The 22,535-nt window shown below is 47.3% G+C and overlaps 1 protein-coding gene across 9 annotated transcripts in view; it reads right to left on the bottom strand.

Annotated features, from left to right (window-relative positions):
- Positions 1–22,535, bottom strand: part of Pisd (phosphatidylserine decarboxylase) — a 51,138-nt gene that overhangs the window by 13,228 nt on the left and 15,375 nt on the right. For 2 of the 9 annotated variants that reach the window (XM_075684949.1, XM_075684953.1), the window contains exons 2-3: positions 6,735–6,973; positions 254–450 (exon numbers count right to left, since the gene is read on the bottom strand). In XM_075684949.1, the coding sequence (XP_075541064.1) occupies positions 254–450; positions 6,735–6,924 (387 nt within the window). In that variant the 5' untranslated portion in view covers positions 6,925–6,973. Of the gene's footprint in view, positions 1–253; positions 451–4,703; positions 5,002–6,734; positions 6,974–10,665; positions 10,808–11,357; positions 11,438–16,102; positions 16,215–22,535 lie in introns of those variants that run through there. The other 7 variants (XM_075684951.1, XM_075684952.1, XM_075684948.1 and 4 more) reach the window with 7 other exon arrangements.

Below are 22,535 nucleotides of genomic sequence, written 5' to 3'. Positions count from 1 at the left end.
ATGTTTTGTACCATGGTGGCCTCTAGCTCACCACTCGATTTCCCAGGACTGGTCAGGCTGTGCACAAGACTGCATGTAACTGGACAGGATTAAATGCTATCAGTAGTTGCTATATAACCCTGTAAGCACTAACACATGCATAGACCTGGGGGACCTTTTGCAATTGGTTTCCCCCTCTCATTCAACCTCCAACACCTCCATCTCCTTTACACACACTTCTGACGACACACTCAAACAATGAAATGAAACGCACTTGGAGGCCAGAAGCAACGGGCTGTGGAGTGCTGTCGTCGTCTGCATTACGGCTGCGTAAGCTCCTCAGGTATGCCAGGCAGGCAAAACCAATCCCCAGTGGAATGGGCATCCACCGAAGACTTCGCGGGTACCGGCTTGCACCCACTGGTGAACTGCTTCGCTCCCAGGCTGGCCGCGGCGATGACTCACCCCCATCTAGTGAAAAAGATAGCACATTTACCCTCTGTCATCAATACAAATAACTATGAGAGAGAGAGAGAAGAGACACAAGGAGATGAACAAGATTCACATCCAGTTTATTACCCTACATTGGGGGGAAAGGGGATACGGGGATGAAAAGCCAGGAGTGGAGTAAAAGAGCACAAGTTGTGGCTACTTGAGAAGCTGTCAGCACTTTTAAGCTACATATGTCTGCACATTATAATTGCAAGTTTTTCACAAGTAACAGAACAATAAAAGTGACAAGAGTTTAGTTCTCAGGCCATTTGGCGTGATCGAGGTATAGAAATAAATTAACTGCCGATATAGAGCGCATCGTGGGGGCCTTCTATTTATGTTGTTAATTAACACAAAATTTCATTCACCTTCACTCACATGCGGCAAGCTTTCTAATGGAAGAATAAAAGCTTTACTGAAGTCGCATGCTAGCTTGAAAGTTACACCCTCCATCTTATTAAACTATTTAAGCCATACTAACGGCATTTTAAGTTAACTGGTGCTGTGGGTACCTGTGAAATTATGTCCAAAGCATTCATGTTTCATGCAACTATACAGCTCAAGGTATACATAGCACAGAAATAATCATGTTAAAAAGGCTAGAGAAATAAGATGTCCAGTAGACATATTTGCACATTCTTTCTTTTAGAATTCACAAGTGGAGTCTGTTGGATGAGAGTGTTGTGGATGCCCCCGTAATTATGTTTCCCTCATCCTCGCAAGATGTAAGCTTTAGCTGGATGTGCAAGTGACAACTGTGCCTGTATTTTTTAAAATGTTTTCATGCTTGTTATTTTCTTGACCTCCCTGCAATAATGCCCTAATGGGTGAGGTACATTGTTAAAGAATTATAATATATATATATATATATATATATAGAGAGAGAGAGAGAGAGAGAGAGAGAGAGAGAGAGAGAGTAAAATTCCTTCAAGACCTGCATGGCTTAAGTGATAGCTCACTCAGTGGCAAGATATGATCTATTTGAGTCCTTGTATTAATACCACCAACTTAGTTCACACCCCAACTTCACAGCAATCACAAGAGGAAAGCGTGAGATGAACAGGCTTTAATAGAAATTTCTTTTGTAACACAACTTTGTCCCCAATGACAAGTGCTTAGTCAAACAAAACGGCCACCAAGCTCTCAAAGCCTGTGTAACACGAGTGCACACACATGCCAGCAGCAAGGTCTCAGCAACAAGTTCTATTTGTGGGGTGTTTTACTCCTATAATTTATTTCATCTGGGCATTTGAGACCTAGACAGAGTGAAATACAATGTTTATAAACATGCAGCAAGCTGTGGCAAGTATTCATGGCAAAAAACTTTTATATACAGGACGGATGTAATGCCAAAGGCAATCCAAGAAGTATATATACTACTTGTTCCCAGAACATGAATGTAACTGGAAGTTAGTGTCCAGGAGCTGACACTGAACAGTGAGCACACATGAAATATTTGGTTTCTGACAGGCTGTAGTGTTTTTGACCCAATGTGAACTTTCAGGATCATTTTCAGGCACTCAATTTCACAAAACAGTAGGCCATACACTTCCACGGAACAGAAACTGACATGCAGCATGAAGAGTTAGTCACTTACAGTGTCAAGTGTAATTGAAATTCATGCTACACTTCATAGTGATAATCAAAGCAATTAGCTGACACCACAATGAGAGCCACACTTTCCTTAAGAACAATGGTTCGTCATTGTTTCACAGGCCATACAAAAGCATGAGCTTTGTCATACATCTCTGCACACATAAGAATGTTGTAAAAATGCTAGTAACAACCATATTAAGAAAGCAGATGCTGGAACCAGGGAAAGCATAGAGGAAGTCAACTGTGGTATTTAATTGAAATGAGAAGCATAATTAGAAAAGGCAACGAGCCAACATGACAAGTCTTGTAAGTAGTGAAGCGTCACAAAATGTTTGACATTTCATGAGCACTATGTTTAAAGTAGGATGTCTGTATCACAAAAGTTTATAGTGCCAGTTCCAGGTAGTTCTAGTTAGTGCCAGATCATTTCCAGTACAATTTAATGATAAAGTTCACTGTAACAGCCCTACAGTAACTTTGTCACTAGTTAGCATAGTCAATTTGGATTACTGAGGGAACAGAAGTCAGAGCCAGTAAGCAAACTGCTCACTGTGCCAAACAATTCAGTAACAACAGCCAAAAATGAGGACGGTTTGCAACAATTTTTTTTATCAAGAAAATGGGAGTGTGCAGGAACATCGTCAGTGTGTGCCTTTTGGGTTTGCTCAGACAAAGAAAGCATAAATGTCTCATAGGAGATGGACAACAAGCTGGATTTTATAACAAGGCGCATTCTTTCTAGCGATATATATATCACATTGAGTGCACAAATGTTGAGGAACCGCTTCCTGTAATTATTTGGTGAACAGATACGGCTTTTTTATACAATGGCTTCATGACGCCCATTCATCTGTATTTTATCACATGCCATGTGCAATGCCACAGTGTTAGTCGTCCACCTCCAACTCACCCACTCACCAATGCCCCCCCGCCCTCAACTCACACAGAGGCATCACATTGTGCCTACTGGGCAACCAATAAGGGGACTGTGCTTTTTTCTTTCTTTTTGCTTGCATATGCAACACATTTAGAATAATCATACAGCCTGTGCTTACAACAAAAATATACTATGGGAAGCTAATCAAAATAGAAGTAATACCCATGAACTCTGAAATCACAGGATATTTTATACATGCAGAGAGGCCACAATATGTGCACTAAGGTATTCTTAAAGGGACACTAAAGGCAAATACTAAGTCAAGCTAAAGTGATAGATTAGTGCTCGAGAATCTCTAAGGTGTCAATATTATCGCGAACAGAGCCTTAATAACAGAGAAACTGAGGTAAATGCAAGGCATGAAGAGACTCTTCCGGGACATTCAAGCACTTGCCCCGTGGTGAAAGCATTCCTCAGTTAAATTCTGTCGCTAGTGCTCAACTACTCGTTGCAAAAAAACATCTTTGTGTTGTATTATAAGATGAAATAAAATGCTACTTGTCCAGTTCTATATTATTCTTTAGAAAAGAGAACTCGTTGAAATTGCTGTTGACAATGACACGGGCGGCCGAAAAGTTTTGTTTGTGTTCGACTCTGCGCCACCCACGCTTTCACGTTTCAGCACTTTCCTGATTGTGCAGTGCTGCGCTGGTTTTGCTGGCTCGTGAAACTCGCACAAACTGGAAATAGCAGAAAATTCAACTTCCATGTGATGTCATCGAATGCCCTAACAGTCCATGCCACTTGACCAAAAAGCAGCTGCAGTGGTGAATACACCACTCTGTCTTGACACAATACCACCATCTGTCGGGAGCCGTTTTACTCACTGACAGCAAGCAGCAAGGGATGGTGATAGCGTATGCAACGTTACCACTCCTTTGGTTGGTGAGAGATTTGAGTTTCGAAAAAGGCATTCGGACCCTTCAGATGCAATTTTCTCGTAAACTAAGTCCTTTCTTGGCACGAAACAAGTGCTGCGAGGTTTCTGGGATAGTATTTAAACAGTGCATGTCGACTTAGTATTTACCTTTAGTGTTCCTTTAATGGTCAGTAAAATGTACACACTGAAGGAAACAGCTTAGAAATGTAATTCCCAATGAACCTGTCTTGATAAAGCCGCAACCTCATGACCTGAGAGTGGGCAAAACAGGCTGTTAAATTAACCAGTACGAGCTTTATGCAATGGAGAAACAAGATATATTAACTCTGGCAGTGTTCACAAATTATTGACATAAGTTACATATCAGAACATTAATGTTAAATAGAATTTAATGTGCAAGCACACCTTAAAATCATAATAAACAACTTAGTTTTACTGCAGTTGTAATTTGCACCAAATGTATGACAACATGAAGACCTGAATATATAACATGTAAGCGCAAACTCATTCATACCAAGATCCAGTTCATCTATAGCGGTGTTCTAAAATAAAAAGACACTTCTCTTATATGTTGTACCTTCTCTTACAAGTTGTACTACTGCCCAATTTATTTAATCAATGTAGCTAACTGCAATAATAAGAAAAAAAGAGCTCCTCATGTACATTCTTTATGGTTAGAATGAATGCCAACCAGCAGTGACCAAGCTGTGGTTTCTGACCACCTGACGAAACTGTCCTAACAAGAACATACCTCACAACACCCACACAACTAAGTAATGAAAGTATTTCAAACAAACATTATAGGCATGAATGAAGTACCTTGACTCAGTAGCAGTAGCAACCAGAGACAGACAGTGCTGCAGAGAAAAGACCGTTTTGCAGGGAGCCTGTCAACCATCCTGAAAGACTGCTTCGATATCAGCAGCCCTGTCACTGCTATGATGCGAAACAACTCGACTAGTGCCTGACCTACCAACATCACTTTGGCATGTAGCCCACAAGCCAACACACAGGAGAAATCCAACCCAACCAGGATTGAGCAGAAAAAAGATAAATGCACCAACACAAAACAAAACGCTGGCTCTTCTCAGAACTCCCTCACGTAAAGGTACCGCACTCGGACGGAGCGCAGGGGCAAAAGACTCGAGCCACGCACGTGTGAGGCTGATAAAGGAGGCTCCCCGACAGTTCCGAAAGCCGATGCTGGTGTCGCTGCTGCGCCTGATGGCCCCTTATCAAAGCACTCAGTTCGACCGCAGCACTGCCGGCTGAGCGCGGGGTGACAGCTTGTTTGAAGAATGGTCAGCGCTGACGATGGGAGAGGAGGAGGCCGGGGTGTCGACAGTGTTGTCCCGTCTGGATCCGGCAACGACATAGCCGCAAGAACGGGTGAGCAGCCAAGTGCTCACCGCTCTTATCTCGGTTACCCTCAACACACATGGAATGGTCACGTGATAACTCTCCCCTCTCACAATGTCGGTGCTACGCATTGTCAGGTTGTATGTGGAAGATGCATTTATTTTATTTCTTGTGGAAATGGTGCCACATTTTTTAGAGGCTCCTATCTTTCGGTGAGAACTATAGTAGGTTGCCAATGCCTTTATAATAATTTTTTGTTCAACTGTCAAACCTCAATGAATAAAAGACATGGTAAATATGTTAACAGTGAGAGTTGAGACCTTCTTGAGAAGCATAACTGACAGGTAGGAATGGCAGTCACTGAATTTGTAAAAGTTCCTATCACTGCTCTGTCATGACTAAGATAAACATGTGTGCCACAGGTGAGAATAACAATTGTGACTTGATAAATTGCTTTTAAGTAAATTTGCTCAAATGTTCACACACATGCAATATTTGAGAGAAACAACTGTCAGAAAGAAAAAAGAAAGATAATTTTAGACCTTAGCAATACAATGGGTATGTAATAGAAGCAGAAAAATAGTAGCGACATTACAGAACGCGATGGAAAACTAATGGCAAACTTCCTATACCTTACACGTGCAGTACTTAAGCTGAAGTGGCAGGCTGGAACTGTGTGATAGCGTACGACTTATTTCTGCTTGGCTACACATGCGGAACAAGCGCAACTGGATGCTTCTTATCTAATCTTTGGCAGAGATTTCTCCTCGTAATTTTCCCCTTTCCAGACGAGTAGCAGTCGCCTGCGTTCAAGACAACAAATTGCTAGTGTGTGTGCCTTATTTACATCAATGAGACTTGAGGACCGACGACAACAAAGATTTTTTCCAGCTAAAGTGCTACTGACCTCACCAAAGTGGCAGCACATGCTTGCATTCCAAGCTGCTAAGATTGATTGAGAAAGATTGAGAAATTGATGGAAAGCGAACCACAAAAGTCCTTTATGGCCATCTGTGAACATACATGAATAGTGACACACGGCAGACCAAAAAAAGAATTTGCTGAAAGGAAATGCGCATATTAAATATTGAGTCAACAAATGAAACATGCCAGCAGTACACACTGGGAAGGAACGCAAACATGAACAAACAAAGTGAAACACCTCTGATGCATAATTATTGAAGTCGACATTCAATATCTTTGCAAAATGATCTGCCTCCGCCTGCCTCCGTGAATTACTTACACCTGTGCTCGTCACCGGCATGCACAAATGCAGCCAAATTTGTTTTGTTTTTTCCATTCCTTGTTTCATTCCAACCTGCCTGTACAATTATCTCGTTACAATATTCATGGGTGATGCCGTACACAGGCCCTATTCTAACGGCAACTCAGTGGCGGCCAGTTTTCGAAAAGCAAAGGGCCGTGCAGGTGTCAGCAGAAGCACATCAGCTCTGTACCTAACCCCGAGTAATGTCAAAGGCCACCACTCACGGCTTGCCATGTGCCGCGTGCGACCAGAGCAGTTGGGTAGGCTGGCGGATGGCAGTGCGCACAGCCACGGTGACGAGAAAAAGGGAGAAGCCGGGGAATGGCAAGCGTCTTTGTGGCGACCTAGCCAAGGGCCGCCGCTGCGCTGGGTCGTCAACAGCAGCAGCGGCAGGCTCTGGTGTGAGAGCCACATGCTTTTTGGATCACACTCTCCCACCAGCTACAGATACAGCCAAGCGGCTCTGCAAGGGTGAGAACAAGAACAGCGGCAAGGCAACACATCAGAAAAAATATTAATGAAAGAAAGGAAAAACTGCTCGTGCATCAAGGCCAGATCATCAATTACCAATGCCAGAGCATCAAGGCCAAATGTGATTTTTCATAACACTGCATAAAATAGACAACAGAGAAGCTGGAGTGACAGCAGAGGCTTTCAACCAGTGCTACTGCCGCTATAAAAGTACCGGTGTTAGTAGATTTTGCTAGTGGCATGCTTTATTAGCACAGCCAATACAGGCAGGCGATATTCATGGAAGCATTGTGGTACGAGTCTGAATTGTAACATGAAAATATGTCAAATGCACACAGAAAGGTATGGTAAACATTTAAAGTGTACTATAATGCGTCACAAAGTGGTTTATGCTCATGAACAGCACCACAAAACATTACGAAGCATTTAGACAACAAAATTCGGCGAAAGTAAACCGAATTGAATTGACTCTGGGATTGGCCCATGCACTTCGGAGAGAGGTCCTAGACAGCTGCAGGTAGTGGTTTTTCATAGCTCTTTCCAGATGGTGTTAGGTGTCAGCACTGTGCTCCGCATTTACACATGTAGAGGGCATGGGAGAGAGAGCAGGAGAGAACAAAGGCAAGACGCCTGCTTCCCTATTTCATTTCTGTCACTGCATCTCAATCTTTGCATGGCATGTACAATGTCGTACACAGTTGCGTAGCATCACATAAGGTTGTAGAGGGTACATGCCAACGCAAGTTGTTCAGGTGTCGCATGAAGGACAGGGGCCCTTTAGTTTAAGGCCCTTGTAACGTGACCAGGATGAGAGGCTGCCCTGGATGCTTTGACAAGTGTCCAGCCAATACATGGGGATTTTATTTGTCATCGATCTACCAACGTGTTGAAAACAGGACCTCTCTTTTTTAAGGCATTACCTCTAGGCAGGCCTTGAAGGGACAATTTCACTGTTAAACACCAGTATTTTTGTTAAAATGTTGGGTTCTGACTGAAGCTCCTTTCTACAATGTTCTACTTTCATTCCATAAATTTAGGTCTTCTCATACCAAATGTCTTTTGACCTATTACTATTAAGGCATTCAGAGTCACAATTTTTTCATGGAAGCTCACAAAGTGAACTTTCAAAAATGAATATTTGTGAAAGCATTCTATGAGCCACTCTTTTTTTTCTCCTCAAGGAGACAAGAGAGGAAAAAAAAAAAGGAAAGGCAGGCATGTTAACCAGAAAAGCGTTATTTTGGCTACTATGTAAAAAACTGCATAAATTATGGGGTTTTACGTGCCAAAACCACTATCTGATTACGAGACACGCTGTAGTGAGGGACTTCAGATTAATTTTGACCACCTGGGGTTCTTTAACGTGCAGTCAAAGTGATAGAATGCAGCCAAATTTGTTTTGTTTTTTCCATTCCTTGTTTCATTCCAACCTCAAATGACCACAAGTATGGTACACGCCCGTTTTTGCATTTCGTCCCCTTTGAAATGCGGCCGCTGCGTCCGAGATTTTATTCCGTGACCTCATGCTAATCAGTACAATGCCAAAGCCACTAACGATGGGTAATTAGCTACAGTATAGAGTGAAAAGGAAAAAGGAGAATATAAAGATGAGAGACATCTCATCCCTGGAAAACAGGTTTCACTCAGAAAGTACAGAAAATATTGAAGACTTATTCATGGTGCCACTGATAAATTTTGGAGCAGCTTGGGGGACCCAAATAGAGATTTAGGAGCACTTGGCAACAAATAAATGCGAACTACTGGACACTTTCAAGTTAAACATCTCCTTAGGGGGTTTATACAATAATTTATTGTATGGACCCTTAATGAGACGTTTGCCTTATGAGTTGAAGCCCCAGCACACATCCTTGCTGAAACCACATGCATAGATGCAGCCTGCCATACCAGACATCAACAAATAGACTTTCACTATGATGCACCGTTGAATGCCCTATGACCCTGAAATCACAAATGCACATGCACACGCACACACACACACACACACACAAAGAAAGAAAAACTGCCGAGGCAGGTGCTGGCACATGGACCGGCTATGCGCTTATTTTTTCGGTGCCCATTTTAAAGGGAACCCCAAATGTTTGTTTCTCAAAGGAAAGATTGCTGGTGTTGACTACAGCCGCTGGGTGAAGACTACAAACACAAGAATGTTCGCATGAGATACGGGCATGAGTACACTCAAGTACACTTGAAGGGCTCGGAAAGCAAAATGTTCCCTTTGAAAGCGGGAGAAGTTTTGGACCGCGTTGCTCAGCTCCGACCCTGACCTGCAGGCCAAGGTCATCGAGAGAGCTGAAGAAGCCGCCCGGGCCCAGGGGCTCGTGGCTGCCTAACAACAAGGTCATCCGTCAATACCTTGTTTTCAAATAAAGTCTTTACTCACTCACTCACTGGACGCTACACAGGCATGCTGAGTTATGTGTTTGACCACAAAAACAACTACACAAGCTGCGCGAGACCAGGCTTCTTGTCGACTTTACGCCCCTTGCATAACCGCTCACGCAATCCTGTTTCAGCGCACGCCGCATGCAACGAGGGCTGATACTGATCGCTGCTGCCCGCTGTTTTGCTCCTTTTTCGTGTCTCAGCTGTTCGAGCTCGCGTTGTCTCGCAACAAGCTCCCCGCGTGGACGCTATTTTCGACCGCTAGGAGGTAAGGGAGTGGGAGGGCATATACTGTCCGGGTCTGCCAATGCCCGGAGTAGTAGCAGTGAAGCGGTCCGAGCCAAACCAGAGAGAGGGAGAGAGAAGGTGGGCAAGAGGGTGGACGAGGGGCTGGTGTAAGGGTGCGGATGATTTACGTCGCGCGCGTAGGTCGGCGGCAGCGGTGGTGGTGGTCAGTTCATCACGCGTGTGGATCGATGCACGGGTTCAGCGTACCGGCCGCGAGTCGCGCACGTACAGCCGTGTACATCCGCGATGGGCCATGCGCGCACAATCCGGACGATCGAATGTGCCAAGTCACGTGCCCTACGCGTGACTACAGCCGGTGATGAACGCCGCGGCAAGACAGGCTTTGTCGAGGAAAAAAAAAAAAAAAAAAAGAAAAGCCGAGAGCACGAGAGAAGGGACATATGGGCACCGGTGTCGTTCGCAAAAAAAAAAAAAAAAAATCATTGAAACCCGCGTTGCGGTGTCAACCCACCACCCCTCCTTGACCTCTCTCTTTTTTTTTTTTCCTAACGCATGCAGGAAGAAATAAAGTAAAGCTGCCGACACACGGCGTAACTTTCGCAATAGGGTGGGGGGAGGGGGATAAGAAATACAAGTACCGCCGCATTCTTTTTTTTTTTTTCGGAAAGCGAGGCGCAAGAGTGGACCCCCCCCCCCTCCCCCCCTCGCGAACGAGACCTAAGAGCGTTACTTGATAAGATATACCCTGATCGCAAACCGATACTGCGTGACCGCTTTCCTGCAACTCAGCGCGAAATCACGCCAGCTTTGGCCATCGACCAATCGCTCAGCATTCCCCGAGTTGCGAGGGCATCTCAGCGCTCGCACCCGCATAAGACAACCCAACACCATTACATTACCCTCTCCATCAACGACTTAATAACGATCAAGGCCGGCCTACGATCCGCCGAGCCCCCAAATCGCTTCAAGCATGAAGCAACAAGGCGGGAGCCTGCCGGTTTTCTTCGCTAGCTCGTTCGTCTGTTTACTTACTTACTCGACTTCGTTTTCTTTATCGAATCATCGACGCGGCCCCGTATCGGCGTACACACGCGCTAAACCGCTAAGCTCTGCCGCAGGGCGCGCCGAAATCCGACAGTTGGCAAAACAAACAAAAAAGCGAACGCGGCGCGCCGGAACTTCCACGTCGCCGACGCGCTGGCGGCAGCATCGAACGAGCGCTTGCGGCGCCGTGCGCAAAGTGGGCGGGTGATATCGCGCGACGCGGCGAAGCTTCCCGAGAAGTAGCCGTGCGTTGCAGGAAAGGCCGCCGCTGCGGCAGCGGAGCCCGCGCGAACACGGTCGACGCGCCCGGGTCAGCGTTACTACTTCCGAGTCAAAGTATTTTATTTAGGCATGAGAAAACGGTTGCCTAGGAGGCAGACATAAAGGCAATTATTGCCTGACAGAGTGTCAACCCCCTTCCCCCCACTCCCCAAACATCTCACCCTACATCACTTTAATAATTGCTACATTGCCTGTCGACAGAACTTTCAATTATAAAATCAGTGGAAAGCACTGGCAACAATGCATCAAAATGAAAACATTTGAAACAAGAGTATTCTGTATCGCGAGGAATGCGCAACTGAGAACGAATGACATTTGTGACATGAAGTACATGAAAATCGACCTGGTACGCGTTACCGAAAAAAAAAAAAGAGAAATGTGCAATCCATTTGCCTTACCTATTACGCGCAGAATAGATTCGTTTACACTTCTATCTGGATGCCTACACTCGACTCGCAGCGGAGCCACTGCCCGGCAGTGGTGCCGTGAAATCTGCGGGTACCGTCAGCCAATCAGAAAAAGAGACCCAGAAGAAAGGCCTCCTCCTTATCCACTGGCTACGTCGACGACGATTATGATTGAATTCTACCTTGAAACGGGGGGCGATGGCTACAAGAGCGAAAACAGTGCAACAAACGGGAGAAGAAACAGATACACAAGCATGTGGCCACCACGCTCCAGCCTATTTGAATTCGTCCCTGCTAATAATAAGGTGCTCCGCGTCTCGCCGTTTTGTCGGACAGGCACGTAATCGCCATGCGGTCAAACTCGTTGCCGAGAATGAACAGTTTCACAACAATCAGCCGCTCCACGAAAGCTTCGCCTCAGATAAGATTCCAAATACGTGCGTTGGGTCTGCATTTCTGAGCACCGTTGCTCGTGCAACACGTGCGGACGGGTCACTCTGGAACGATTATTTCTAACGAGATGATATGCGCGGGCAACGGGTAAGCTAGGTGGCTGTACTAGCTGACAACCTAAGAATTCAGTACAGGCCCCACAAGAACAATGCATCCCGCATATTTGCCCTCTGTATCGCACAACACTCCAAAACAAAGTTTCCCGGAGAGACGCTGATCAGTGGCGTAGCTAGGTCGTCTAGCACCCGGGGCCCATAGGCCTTCTGTCACCCCCTGCCCCCCCCCCCCCCGCCGCGGGTGTAGCCGGCGGAAAGACGGGTGTGGCAAGACGTATATGACACCCCCCCCACTGACCCCTTGCACCCGGGGCCCACGGCCCCCCGGCCCCCCCCCCTGTTGCTACGCCACTGACGCTGATATTGAAAGAAGTTCGCTACAGAAATGGGCGAGTGCAATTAGCTGGTACCACATATGTACGCGTTCTCTTTGAGCTGAACAATAGTCCGTCTGCCGCTGCATTGTTACGCAGTCGCCGATTATACAGCGTGTGACCTATTGTCGATCACAACCGCTATTCGAAAAAAAAAAAACGAATCGTAACGAACCATGGCTCTATTTAACGAATTTTTAAGTATAACCACCCGTGATCTTACAGTGCGACCTCGTATCCATGATAGCTACAGGGACTCCAGATTAATTTTGATCAATTAGTGTTCTTTGCCGGGCACCTGACGATTAACACATGGAACGTTTCTTGAATTTCGCGAAGTCAGGAACCGAGCGCACAGCCACGCCGCGCTTTTTCAAAGCCATTTATCCCTCGCACACTGTTATACATATACCGAGAAACTCCACAGAGAGATGGAAAGCGAGAAAACCGTTCACTAGATTTGAGCAAATACGAAGTAAACGGCACCATGACGAACAGCCCCTTCTAGTATTTCTTCGATCGTGCGGCTAACAGCGTGCGCTACCCCGAAAAAAAAAAAATAAGAAAGGATGCTCGGGGGACCCTGCTCAACCGGAACGGAGGATGGATTCCTAATTGTGGTTGTCTCGAGTGGTTATCGGTCTGGCAGGTGCCCCGCAGTAGTTACAGGCCCATTCGTGAGTTTGCATGCCTAAGCGAAACGAAGGATGGTTTCCTAATTTGCTATGGTTGTCTCGAGGGGTACGTTGCCGATCTGGCTGGCGTCCCGCAGCGCTTACAGGCCCCTTTGTGTGTGTGCGACTTTAGAAGAACCCTTTTCAAGAACTGCCCAACTCTAGGGGAGAACGCTTCCCGCGAACCAACGTCGCCTAGAAGAAAGAATAAGCGCCTACGATCCCGGACCTGCGGGTTGCCACCTGCGGAGGCGGGCTCGTACAAGCTCACTGGGGAGAAGGAATCCGCCGCCTATTCCCCGACCAGTTGAAGGAAAAAACCAGTCACAATACACAAAGGACAAGAAGAGCGGTTCACACCACGACTTTGGTGTGAACAGTCGTTGTGGTGTGAATCTCGCTTCTTGTACTTCGTTTTGTGACTGGTTTTTCCCTTCAACTATGTACCAACTGGCCCGGATTTCAACCCTTCTCCCCGACCAGACACTGCGGGTTGATACCTGCGGAGGCGGGCCCGTGCAAGCTCACCGGAGGGGGGGGGAGGGATCCACCGCCCATCCACAACCAGACTCGGTGCTGGTCACGTGATGTTGACGTGAGCAAGATCCCGCCTACGATTTTTGTGGGCCTATTTAAAGGGCCCCGCAAGGCACTTCCCCCACTTCATACTCTTCTTATCTTTCACCAACCATTGAAAAAACCATGCAAGTTTCGCACTAGAAATCGTCTCGTCCTTGCCTGGTACGCCTGCAGCCCGCCGACTACGCCACGCTACCCAAAAGTAACGCCGGTCGAGCTTCGAGAAACAGGCATCGCAACAACTAGTCGGCAGCGGTGGGATACGCAACCCAAAAGTAACGCCGGTCGAGCTTCAAGTAACCGGCATCGCAACAACTGGTCGGCACCGGTGGGATACGCTACCTAAAAGTAACGCTGGTCGAGCTTCAAGTAACTGGCGTCGCAACAACTAGTCGGCAGCGGTGGGGTACGCTACCCAAAAGTAACGCCGGTCGAGCTTCAAGTAAAGGCTCAACCAGACGTACGCGTTCCAATGCGCCCGCACGCGCCGCACCACGCCTGGGCGCGTACGGCGTCAGGCGCGGAGGCTGTTTCGCGTGTCGGCGCGCGGCGGCGTGGAGACCTACAACCGCTAGAATTTTTGCGCCCGCGCCGGAAGCTGCCGCTCGCGTCAGTAGCATGACACACCTCACATGACCACGCCAAGCCAACGTCACTTCCGGAACGACTCTTCGCGCGACGTTCAGGCAAGCTTGCGGGAAACATGGCGGCGGTCCCGGCTGCCCGCTTCGAATTGAATTTGGCGTTGCTTTTGTAAAATGCACTTCGTTCGTAGCAAATGACTGTGTAAACGGCTTTCGCTTAGTCTCAGGCCGCTTCGACGACAGAGTATTATGGATAACCTCGTGGTGTTTTCGAGATCGCTTCTCGTTTCGAACGAGTCGAAGCCTAACGAAAGAAACGTTCGAGATGTCAACGCCACCTGTCGTTAATGGCGCGAAATAGCCGCAACAACGGCATATGGCCTCTGAGATTCGAAGATATCGCCGGTCAACTAAAATTGTAGAAAACGTGCGCTGCTTAGCGTACGCTATATTATAGCGTATAGCGTACGCTGTAGTTGCTGACGCTAAACTAAAACTGTCTAATATGTAACACATTGCTTAACGAGGCCGTTAAGCGAAGGCTAGACTGCCTTGAACATGGCAAGCTAGCAACACTGCGCCGCCGCGACGAGACGCGCGGCTACGCGCGGCAACTCGTGCATCGTTTGGGTGCGCGCCCTCTTCCTCCGTCGGGCGCCACGCGACGTCGAGTCAGCGCGGCGTGTGCGGACGCATTGGAACGCGTACGTCTGGTTGAGCCTTAACCGGCGTCGCAACAACTGGTCGGCACCGGTGGGATACGCTACCTAAACGTAACGCTGGTCGAGCTTCAAGTAACTGGCGTCGCAACAACTAGTCGGCAGAGGTGGGATACGCTACCCAAAAGTAACGCCGGTCGAGCTTCGAGAAACAGGCGTCGCAACAACTAGTCGGCAGCGGTGGGATACGCAACCCAAAAGTAACGCCGGTCGAGCTTCAAGTAACCGGCATCGCAACAACTGGTCGGCACCGGTGGGATACGCTACCTAAAAGTAACGCTGGTCGAGCTTCAAGTAACTGGCGTCGCAACAACTAGTCGGCAGCGGTGGGATACGCTACCCAAAAGTAACGCCGGTCGAGCTTCAAGTAACCGGCGTCGCAACAACTGGTCGGCACCGGTGGGATACGCTACCTAAAAGTAACGCTGGTCGAGCTTCAAGTAACTGGCGTCGCAACAACTAGTCGGCAGCGGTGGGATACGCTACCCAAAAGTAACGCCGGTCGAGCTTCAAGTAACCGGCGTCGCAACAACTAGTCGGCAGCGGTGGGATACGCAACCCAAAAGTAACGCCGGTCGAGCTTCAAGTAACCGGCGTCGCAACAACTGGTCGGCACCGGTGGGATACGCTACCTAAATGTAACGCTGGTCGAGCTTCAAGTAACTGGCGTCGCAACAACTAGTCGGCAGCGGTGGGATACGCTACCCAAAAGTAACGCCGGTCGAGCTTCAAGTAACCGGCGTCGCAACAACTGGTCGGCAGCGGTGGGATACGCAACCCAAAAGTAACGCCGGTCGAGCTTCAAGTAACCGGCATCGCAACAACTGGTCGGCACCGGTGGGATACGCTACCTAAAAGTAACGCTGGTCGAGCTTCAAGTAACTGGCGTCGCAAGAACTAGTCGGCAGCGGTGGGATACGCTACCCAAAAGTAACGCCGGTCGAGCTTCAAGTAACCGGCGTCGCAACACCACACATGTACCCCGCCCCCCCCCTCCCGAAAAATAAAGCGGATACCTTATTTACTTTGAAAGTTATTCGCCCTAAAAGCGCTGACGGAAAGCAACGCGTACAGATGCCGTAAAAAGGACAACCAAAGGACGCTTCCACGTGTAGGTGCTCGCGAAGAGCCCACATATACGTCGGTCGCTGATCCTGAGCAACGAGCCGCTATATACGCAAGCACTCAGAAGGCAGCCGCGAGTCTTGGCCAACGTGACCGCGGGCACGCGAGACACGGCTTCCTATACACGTTAACACAACACACACACTACGCAACAACCCTCTCGCATACGCACGGCCACAGCAGCGCTCGCTTGGAAGCCCGCTTGTGTCGCCATCGACCGGACGACCTGAGTGTGTCCCATTCATACGCGTCGAGGAAAAGAGTGGAGCGGCAACCGGAGGTGGCGCCGGCGAGTGCGCTTCCTCGAAGAGCTCGCACCGGCTAAGTTTAGAACTAACCGCTGGTCCACCACCATGCCAAGCACGCGCTACTGAGCTGCTCACCGAGTCGAGAGAGGAAGGAAAAAAGAAAAAGAAAAGAAGAGGGCTGCCGCACGAACGGTCGCACTCCGTGCCGCGGCGTTGACTCTTATCTTACAAGGCACACGTCACTTTTGACGTCACCGCCAGCTCTCGTCGCGCACGCCTAGTCAGTCAGTCATTACACGATCACTCAAGGTCGACGGCGTCCTTGGTTGTTTCGGCAGAGCGCGTTCTCACAGGAGAGAGCAGCGATCAGTTACCTCTCCAACCGCGATGCGGCCACCGTGATGTACCCGACAAGGATCACACGATAACGGTCATACAAGTAAACACTCATGGGTGAAATCGCTTCCCTCGGTAGCAAGATCAATTAACAAAAGAGTGAAAAAAAGAGGATAGAGCGACAGAGAGAGAGAGAGAGAACGGGGGGGGGGAGGTTGTAGCAGCAACCAGCAATGCTGCCTGCGACAGAGATAAGGCAAGTCCAAGGTACAAGAGTGAAGGGGTCGGAGCTTCAGTAACATATCGAAAATAATAAATAAAAAGGAAAAGGGGATGGCGGGGGAGGTTACGCTCAATTGAGGGCGCGGCTAGACGCAGTAAATGAGGATACATGCTTTCAACAGGCTCGGGTAAGGGCAAAGCAAACGACCTGCAGAATTTTCCATTGAAGCACGAGGGCATGTCCTGCGTGGTCCCCCTATCGTGACGAAGAAACAGCTTGAACGCAGGACAACCAGCTTAAAGGACGCAGTGACGTGTCCTGCATCCTTAAACCAGTGTTCTTTTTTTGTTCTTGTTTTGTTTTTCTAGTTAGCTCGTTTACTGGCTTTTTGTTTTCAATGCGAGTTCATTGGTTATCACTCTGATGCCTCTTAGGTAAACCAACGTCAGCACTAGTTAGAAAGTGCTATATGGACACCAGCAACGCGCGCAACAGGCCTGAGGGGTGCACATGTGAGCGTAGTTATTGAATTAGCATGGCGGTAAAAGAGCGCGAAGTCAGGATAACACTTTAAAGGGACACTAAAGGCAAATACTAAGTCCACGTGGCCTGATCAAATATCATTCCAGAAACCTCGCAACGCTTGTTTCGTGCCAATGATGGACTTACTTTACGAGAAAACTGCATCTGAAGGGTCCGAATACCTTTTTCGGAATTCAAGTCTCCCGCCACCCAACCGGTGGGGGGAGTGGTAACGTTGCATACGCCATCAACATCCTTTGCTGCCGTTGGTGAATAAAACAGCGCCCGACAGACGGCGGTACCGAGCCCAGACAGAGCGGCATTTAAATTACATTTGAAAAATAACAGCCGAATCTTTCCAAGGCAACGACGAGGTTGTATTTGAAGAAAAAAAAAAAAAGAGCATGAAAGAGAACAACCAGGCGGAAAAGGAGCTGGCGCTGGCAAATTTCAACTGGAAGAAAGCCGAAGAAAAAATTCCTAAGCGCACAGCCACAGGAATAGATGAGGTTCCCGCTAGGCTGATTAATGAACTAGGAACAAAAAGTAAGGAAGCTATGGTGAAAGCAGTGGAAAAACTTTTAAAAGACAGACAAATACCAGGCAGTTGGCGACAAAGTAGAGTGAATTTAGTTTATAAAGGTAAGGGGGAGAAAGAATTCACTCGCATAGACCGTTGACCATTACATCGCTAATATACAGGTTAGCAATGCAGGCAATCAAATCAAATGTAGTTTAGAAGAACTTGTTGTTGGGCTAGTTGGTACATATTAGCGAACATTGTTAAACTGCGCGAATAAACGGACCACAGAGACAGCATGGGACAAGGACGGGCACAGACTTGCAACTAATGTTTATTCTACAAAGACCACGTATAAGTACACCCTCGACACAGCATGGGACAAGGACTGCGCCCGTCCTGGTCCCATGCTGTCTCTGTGGTCCGTTTGTTCGCGCAGTTTAACAATGTTCGCCAATCAAATCAAAGCTGCAAGCATGGGCAGAGAATAATGATATTTTGGGAGAACTTCAGAATGGCTTCAGAATAGGCAGGCATTTGGATGATAGCTTATTTGTTCTTACTCAGTGTATTCAAATATCAAGAGTAGAAAGCAGACCGTTACATGCGGCCTTTTTAAACATTACATGGGGGGGGGGGGGTATGACAACGTAGATACTAACATTGTGTGGGATATTCTGCAAGGGGAAGGCTTAGGCGACGACTGTCTACAGCTTTTGAGAGAGATTTACCTAGAAAATACCGCTTCCATTGAATGGAAAGGGATGAGGAGCGAGGAGAAAGTTGATATCACCAAGGGAATGAGGCAGGCGTGCCCTTTATCCCCACTGCTCTTCATGATGTACATGGTGAGGATGGAGAGGGCGCTTGAAGGAAGTAATATCGGGTTTAATCTCTCATACAAACAGGTGGGCACAGTAGTAGAGCAGCAGCTCCCAGGTTTATTTTATGCGGACTACATTGTGTTGCTAATTAAAAAACAAAGTGATTTGCAACGTCTGGCTAATATCTGTGGACAAGAAGGCGAGAATTTAGGTTTGAAATTTAGTGTTCGAAAATCAGGTGTTATGGTATTCAATGAAAACAGTGGACAGACAGTGGAGACACAGGGCCAAGAAATACCTCGGGTACGTAACAGAATAGGAATACCTTGGTATATGGATAAACGAAGGCAATAGATATATGGAAACACAGGAAAAAACCATAACAGTAAATGGGAAGAGAAATGCAGCCGTAATGGAAGCACAGGGCGCTATGGGGATACAATAGGTACGAGTTGCTCCGGGGTATGTGGAAAGGTGTAACGGTTGCAGGACTTACTTTTGGAAATGCGGTTGCTTGCTTTAAATCAGTGGTACAATCAGGACTCGATGGCAACCGAAGGTCAGTGGGACGCCTTGCACTGGGCGCTCACGGGAAGACTACAAATGAAGCTGTGCAGGGTGATATGGGCTGGACAAGTTTTGAAGTGACGGAAGCTGACAGTAAAATTGATTATGAAGAACGACTGAGAAATATGGAAGAAAGTAAATGGACTGGGAGAGTGTTGAGGCATTTGTACAGGAAAAAACATTGATTCACAGTGGAGGAAAATAAATTGGAAGCTTACCAGCAAGTATGCGGCCCGTAGGGTGAGCAACACAGCAACAAAGGACGTCAAGCAGAAAATCAGAGAGGCTGAAATAATCTCATGGGTGACGGCAATGAAAAGAAACCTGCCATGAGTGACTACCTAAGAGGAAAAAACGAAATCATGAAATGGACAATTTATAATAACTCATAGGGAAGCTCATTACTTTTCGAAGCGAGATCAGGATGCCTTAGAACACACACTTATGAAGAAAGATATAAGAACGAAGAAGAAGCATGTGCTTGCTGCGGTAAAGCTAAGGAAACGATGGAGCATGTTTTATTAGAATGTGAAGATGTCTGCCCAGCGGTCGATTTAGGCAACGCTGGCGTCCTTGAAGCCCTTGGGTTCAGCGAGAGCAGGGGGGAAGTAAACATGTCCGCAATAGAGATGAGTAAGAAGCGATTAAAGGATTGGTGGAAGAAAAGTAAGGAAAAGACAAAAAAAAAAAAGACCTACAAAAACAATGTTCACAATAGGGGGTCAGAAAGTTTGGTTATGGGAATTTGTCGTGAGATTTCTTTTTTTTTCTTCTTTTTTTTAACCTACGTAGGACATTAGGCAGTTTAATAGCAAGAGCTTGGTGGCGCAACCCACCGCCCCGTTCCAAAGGGGACGCTCATAACATCTGCCCATCCATACAGAGCGGTGGATTCGCCGCTGCAGCTGCTTTTTTTGGTCAAGTGGCGTAGAACGTTTGGTGTCCCGCGACATCACATGGAAGTTCAATTCTCTGCTACTTGCAGTTTGTGCGAGTTTCGCGAGCCAGTAAAACCAGCGCAGCACTGCGCGCGTCGTCGTCAAGCATGTGTTGTCAAGGGTAATTTCAATGAGTTTTTTTTTCTAAAAATGAAATAGAACCGGATAAGTGCAATTTTATTTCGTCTTATAATACAACGCAATGTTTTCTTTTCGAAACGAGTGGTTGAGTCCTATACTCGCGGACAACTTTTCTTGGCTACGAAGCGAAGGCTACGGAAACTAAGCGCGCCTCTTTCAACGCTGCTGGAAGTAGTCCCGCAGTTTTTCTCACGTTTTCTTACGAGGAAAATAGGAAACAATACTATTTAGTTTTTTTTACAGCACCTAATTTGAAACAATACGTAACATTCACCAGTCAAATGTTGGTATTTTACTGTACTTTTAGTTCGCTCTTTCGAGTTTTCGCACACCCGAGACCGTCGCACGTTTTGCACATTCATCCAACGCAAATTGACTCCCGTGTCTTCTGGTGAGCGTTAGTCGCTTGCTGTCCCGCCAATCAACACCCCTCAGGCTGTTGGCTAACTTTAGCAACTGAAGACTGTTGACGCACACAAAAAAAGTTTTTCCAGCGTCTGCGCGGAAACCAAGCCCTTGGGTTCAGCGAGAGCAGGGGGGAAGTAAACATGTCCGCAATAGAGATGAGTAAGAGGCGATTAAAGGATTGGTGGAAGAAAAGTAAGGAAACGACAAAAAACAAAAAAAAAACAAAGACCTACAAAAACAATGTTCACAATAGGGGGTCAATAGGGGGTACAAACGAGCGAGCGAGCTGACTGCTGCGCCAGCTCTACCGACGGCAGCGTCGGTGGCGCGTCGCCATACGGCTGCTTCGGAGCTCCGACGCAGGCTGCTGTGCTGGCTGTCGAGAACTGGGTACACGTCGTACGCGAATGAACATTGGTTCACGCCGAGTGAATTGTATCTGCCTCGACTAGAGAGGTTGTGCGAGGTTGGCGAAACCGGTGCCGAGCGCGCCCGGAGACTACATTGCGCACGAATACAGTCACGCGCAAAAGCTCCGCCCCCGTAGCTTAATCTTCGCTTTATAAAGCCAAAAAAAGTTGTCCGCGAGTACAGTGACAGAATTTAACTGAAGAGTTCTTTCGCCATGGGGCAAGTACTTGAATGTCCCGGGGGATCGTCTCTAATCTTGTCCCGCATTTACCCCAATTTCTCGACTCTGTTCGTCTTAGGCATTCTCGAGCATTATTCTATCACTTTAGCTTGACTTAATATTTGCCTTTAGTGTCCCTTTAAGGATACAATGGTAACCAAGGAACTCGCGTTGAGAAAGTGTGTAGTCGAGTAGGAAGAAGTGGAGGAACGGCGCGGCACCGTAAAAAAGAGAAAGAAAAAAGAGATTTCTGTACGTCTTCTGAAGTAGCATTTACAGTTTTCAATAAGCTAGCGACGTTTTAACGCATACATTCTTGATGCGCAACCACGCGAAGCGCGTACAATCTCCGCATCAATTGCGCGTTGGCGCTTCAATTCCACACCCGACAGCTCGACATTGAAATCAGTCAAAACGCGCTTCTCGCAGTTGCTCCTCCAAGCAGAGAGACACATCCTTGCCGACACAAACCTGACGCGATTAAGCGGCCATTACAGTACCGCCTGTGGTACCCGAGTTGACCCAGACCGACCCGACCACGTTCCCATTCGCTTCGCTTAAGCGTATCGCTCGAGTTAACCCACGGTTAGGGCGCCTCGGCGCGCGCACACTGCACGCAACAACACTGATCAATAAAACACCAAGCTACCACGTTAAGTCAACCCACCAGAGGCGCGTTGACGCAAGTTGGCCCAACGCCCGCGTGCCCATCAGCCCAGGAGGCAGATTTCGACACGACAAGCCGATTCGACAAGAGCTTGTTGCGTGCATACCGGTCCCTTTCACCGCTGCGTAACAGCAGTGGAAAACTTCTAGACGCAAATGTATGACGTCCTGGTTTGTCCAGCTATATTTACACATATTGCTTTATGCGTGTATTTTTATCCTCCCACTGTGTGTTTCAGCTAACGTTAGCCAAGCTGTCTAAAGGGAAGAAAAAAAAAGAAGCAGTACTAGATACAAGACTTACGATGTTCGGTCGTTTGAGCCTTGTACCATACCTTTTGTCTTAAAATCGTATCTTGCACCGTGTTTGTTAACCTCTACTTTTATTTTTCGTTGAAAAGCTTGGCTAACGTTAGCTGGAACACCATACATTTTCATTTGTTCAGACACAAGAAAGCGTTTTGGTGCCTCGAGCTTAAGTATGTCGCATTTATTACGCATTTTGCACAAAAAATTCATTAGCTGTATGTGGTTAACAGCGGAGAAATGTTAGTGACAATTTAAAGAGCCTTGCATTGACC

This window comes from Dermacentor variabilis, chromosome 3, assembly GCF_050947875.1.
Source record: "Dermacentor variabilis isolate Ectoservices chromosome 3, ASM5094787v1, whole genome shotgun sequence".
Lineage (NCBI taxonomy): Eukaryota > Metazoa > Arthropoda > Arachnida > Ixodida > Ixodidae > Dermacentor > Dermacentor variabilis.
This window is presented reverse-complemented; position numbering and strand designations above follow the sequence as displayed.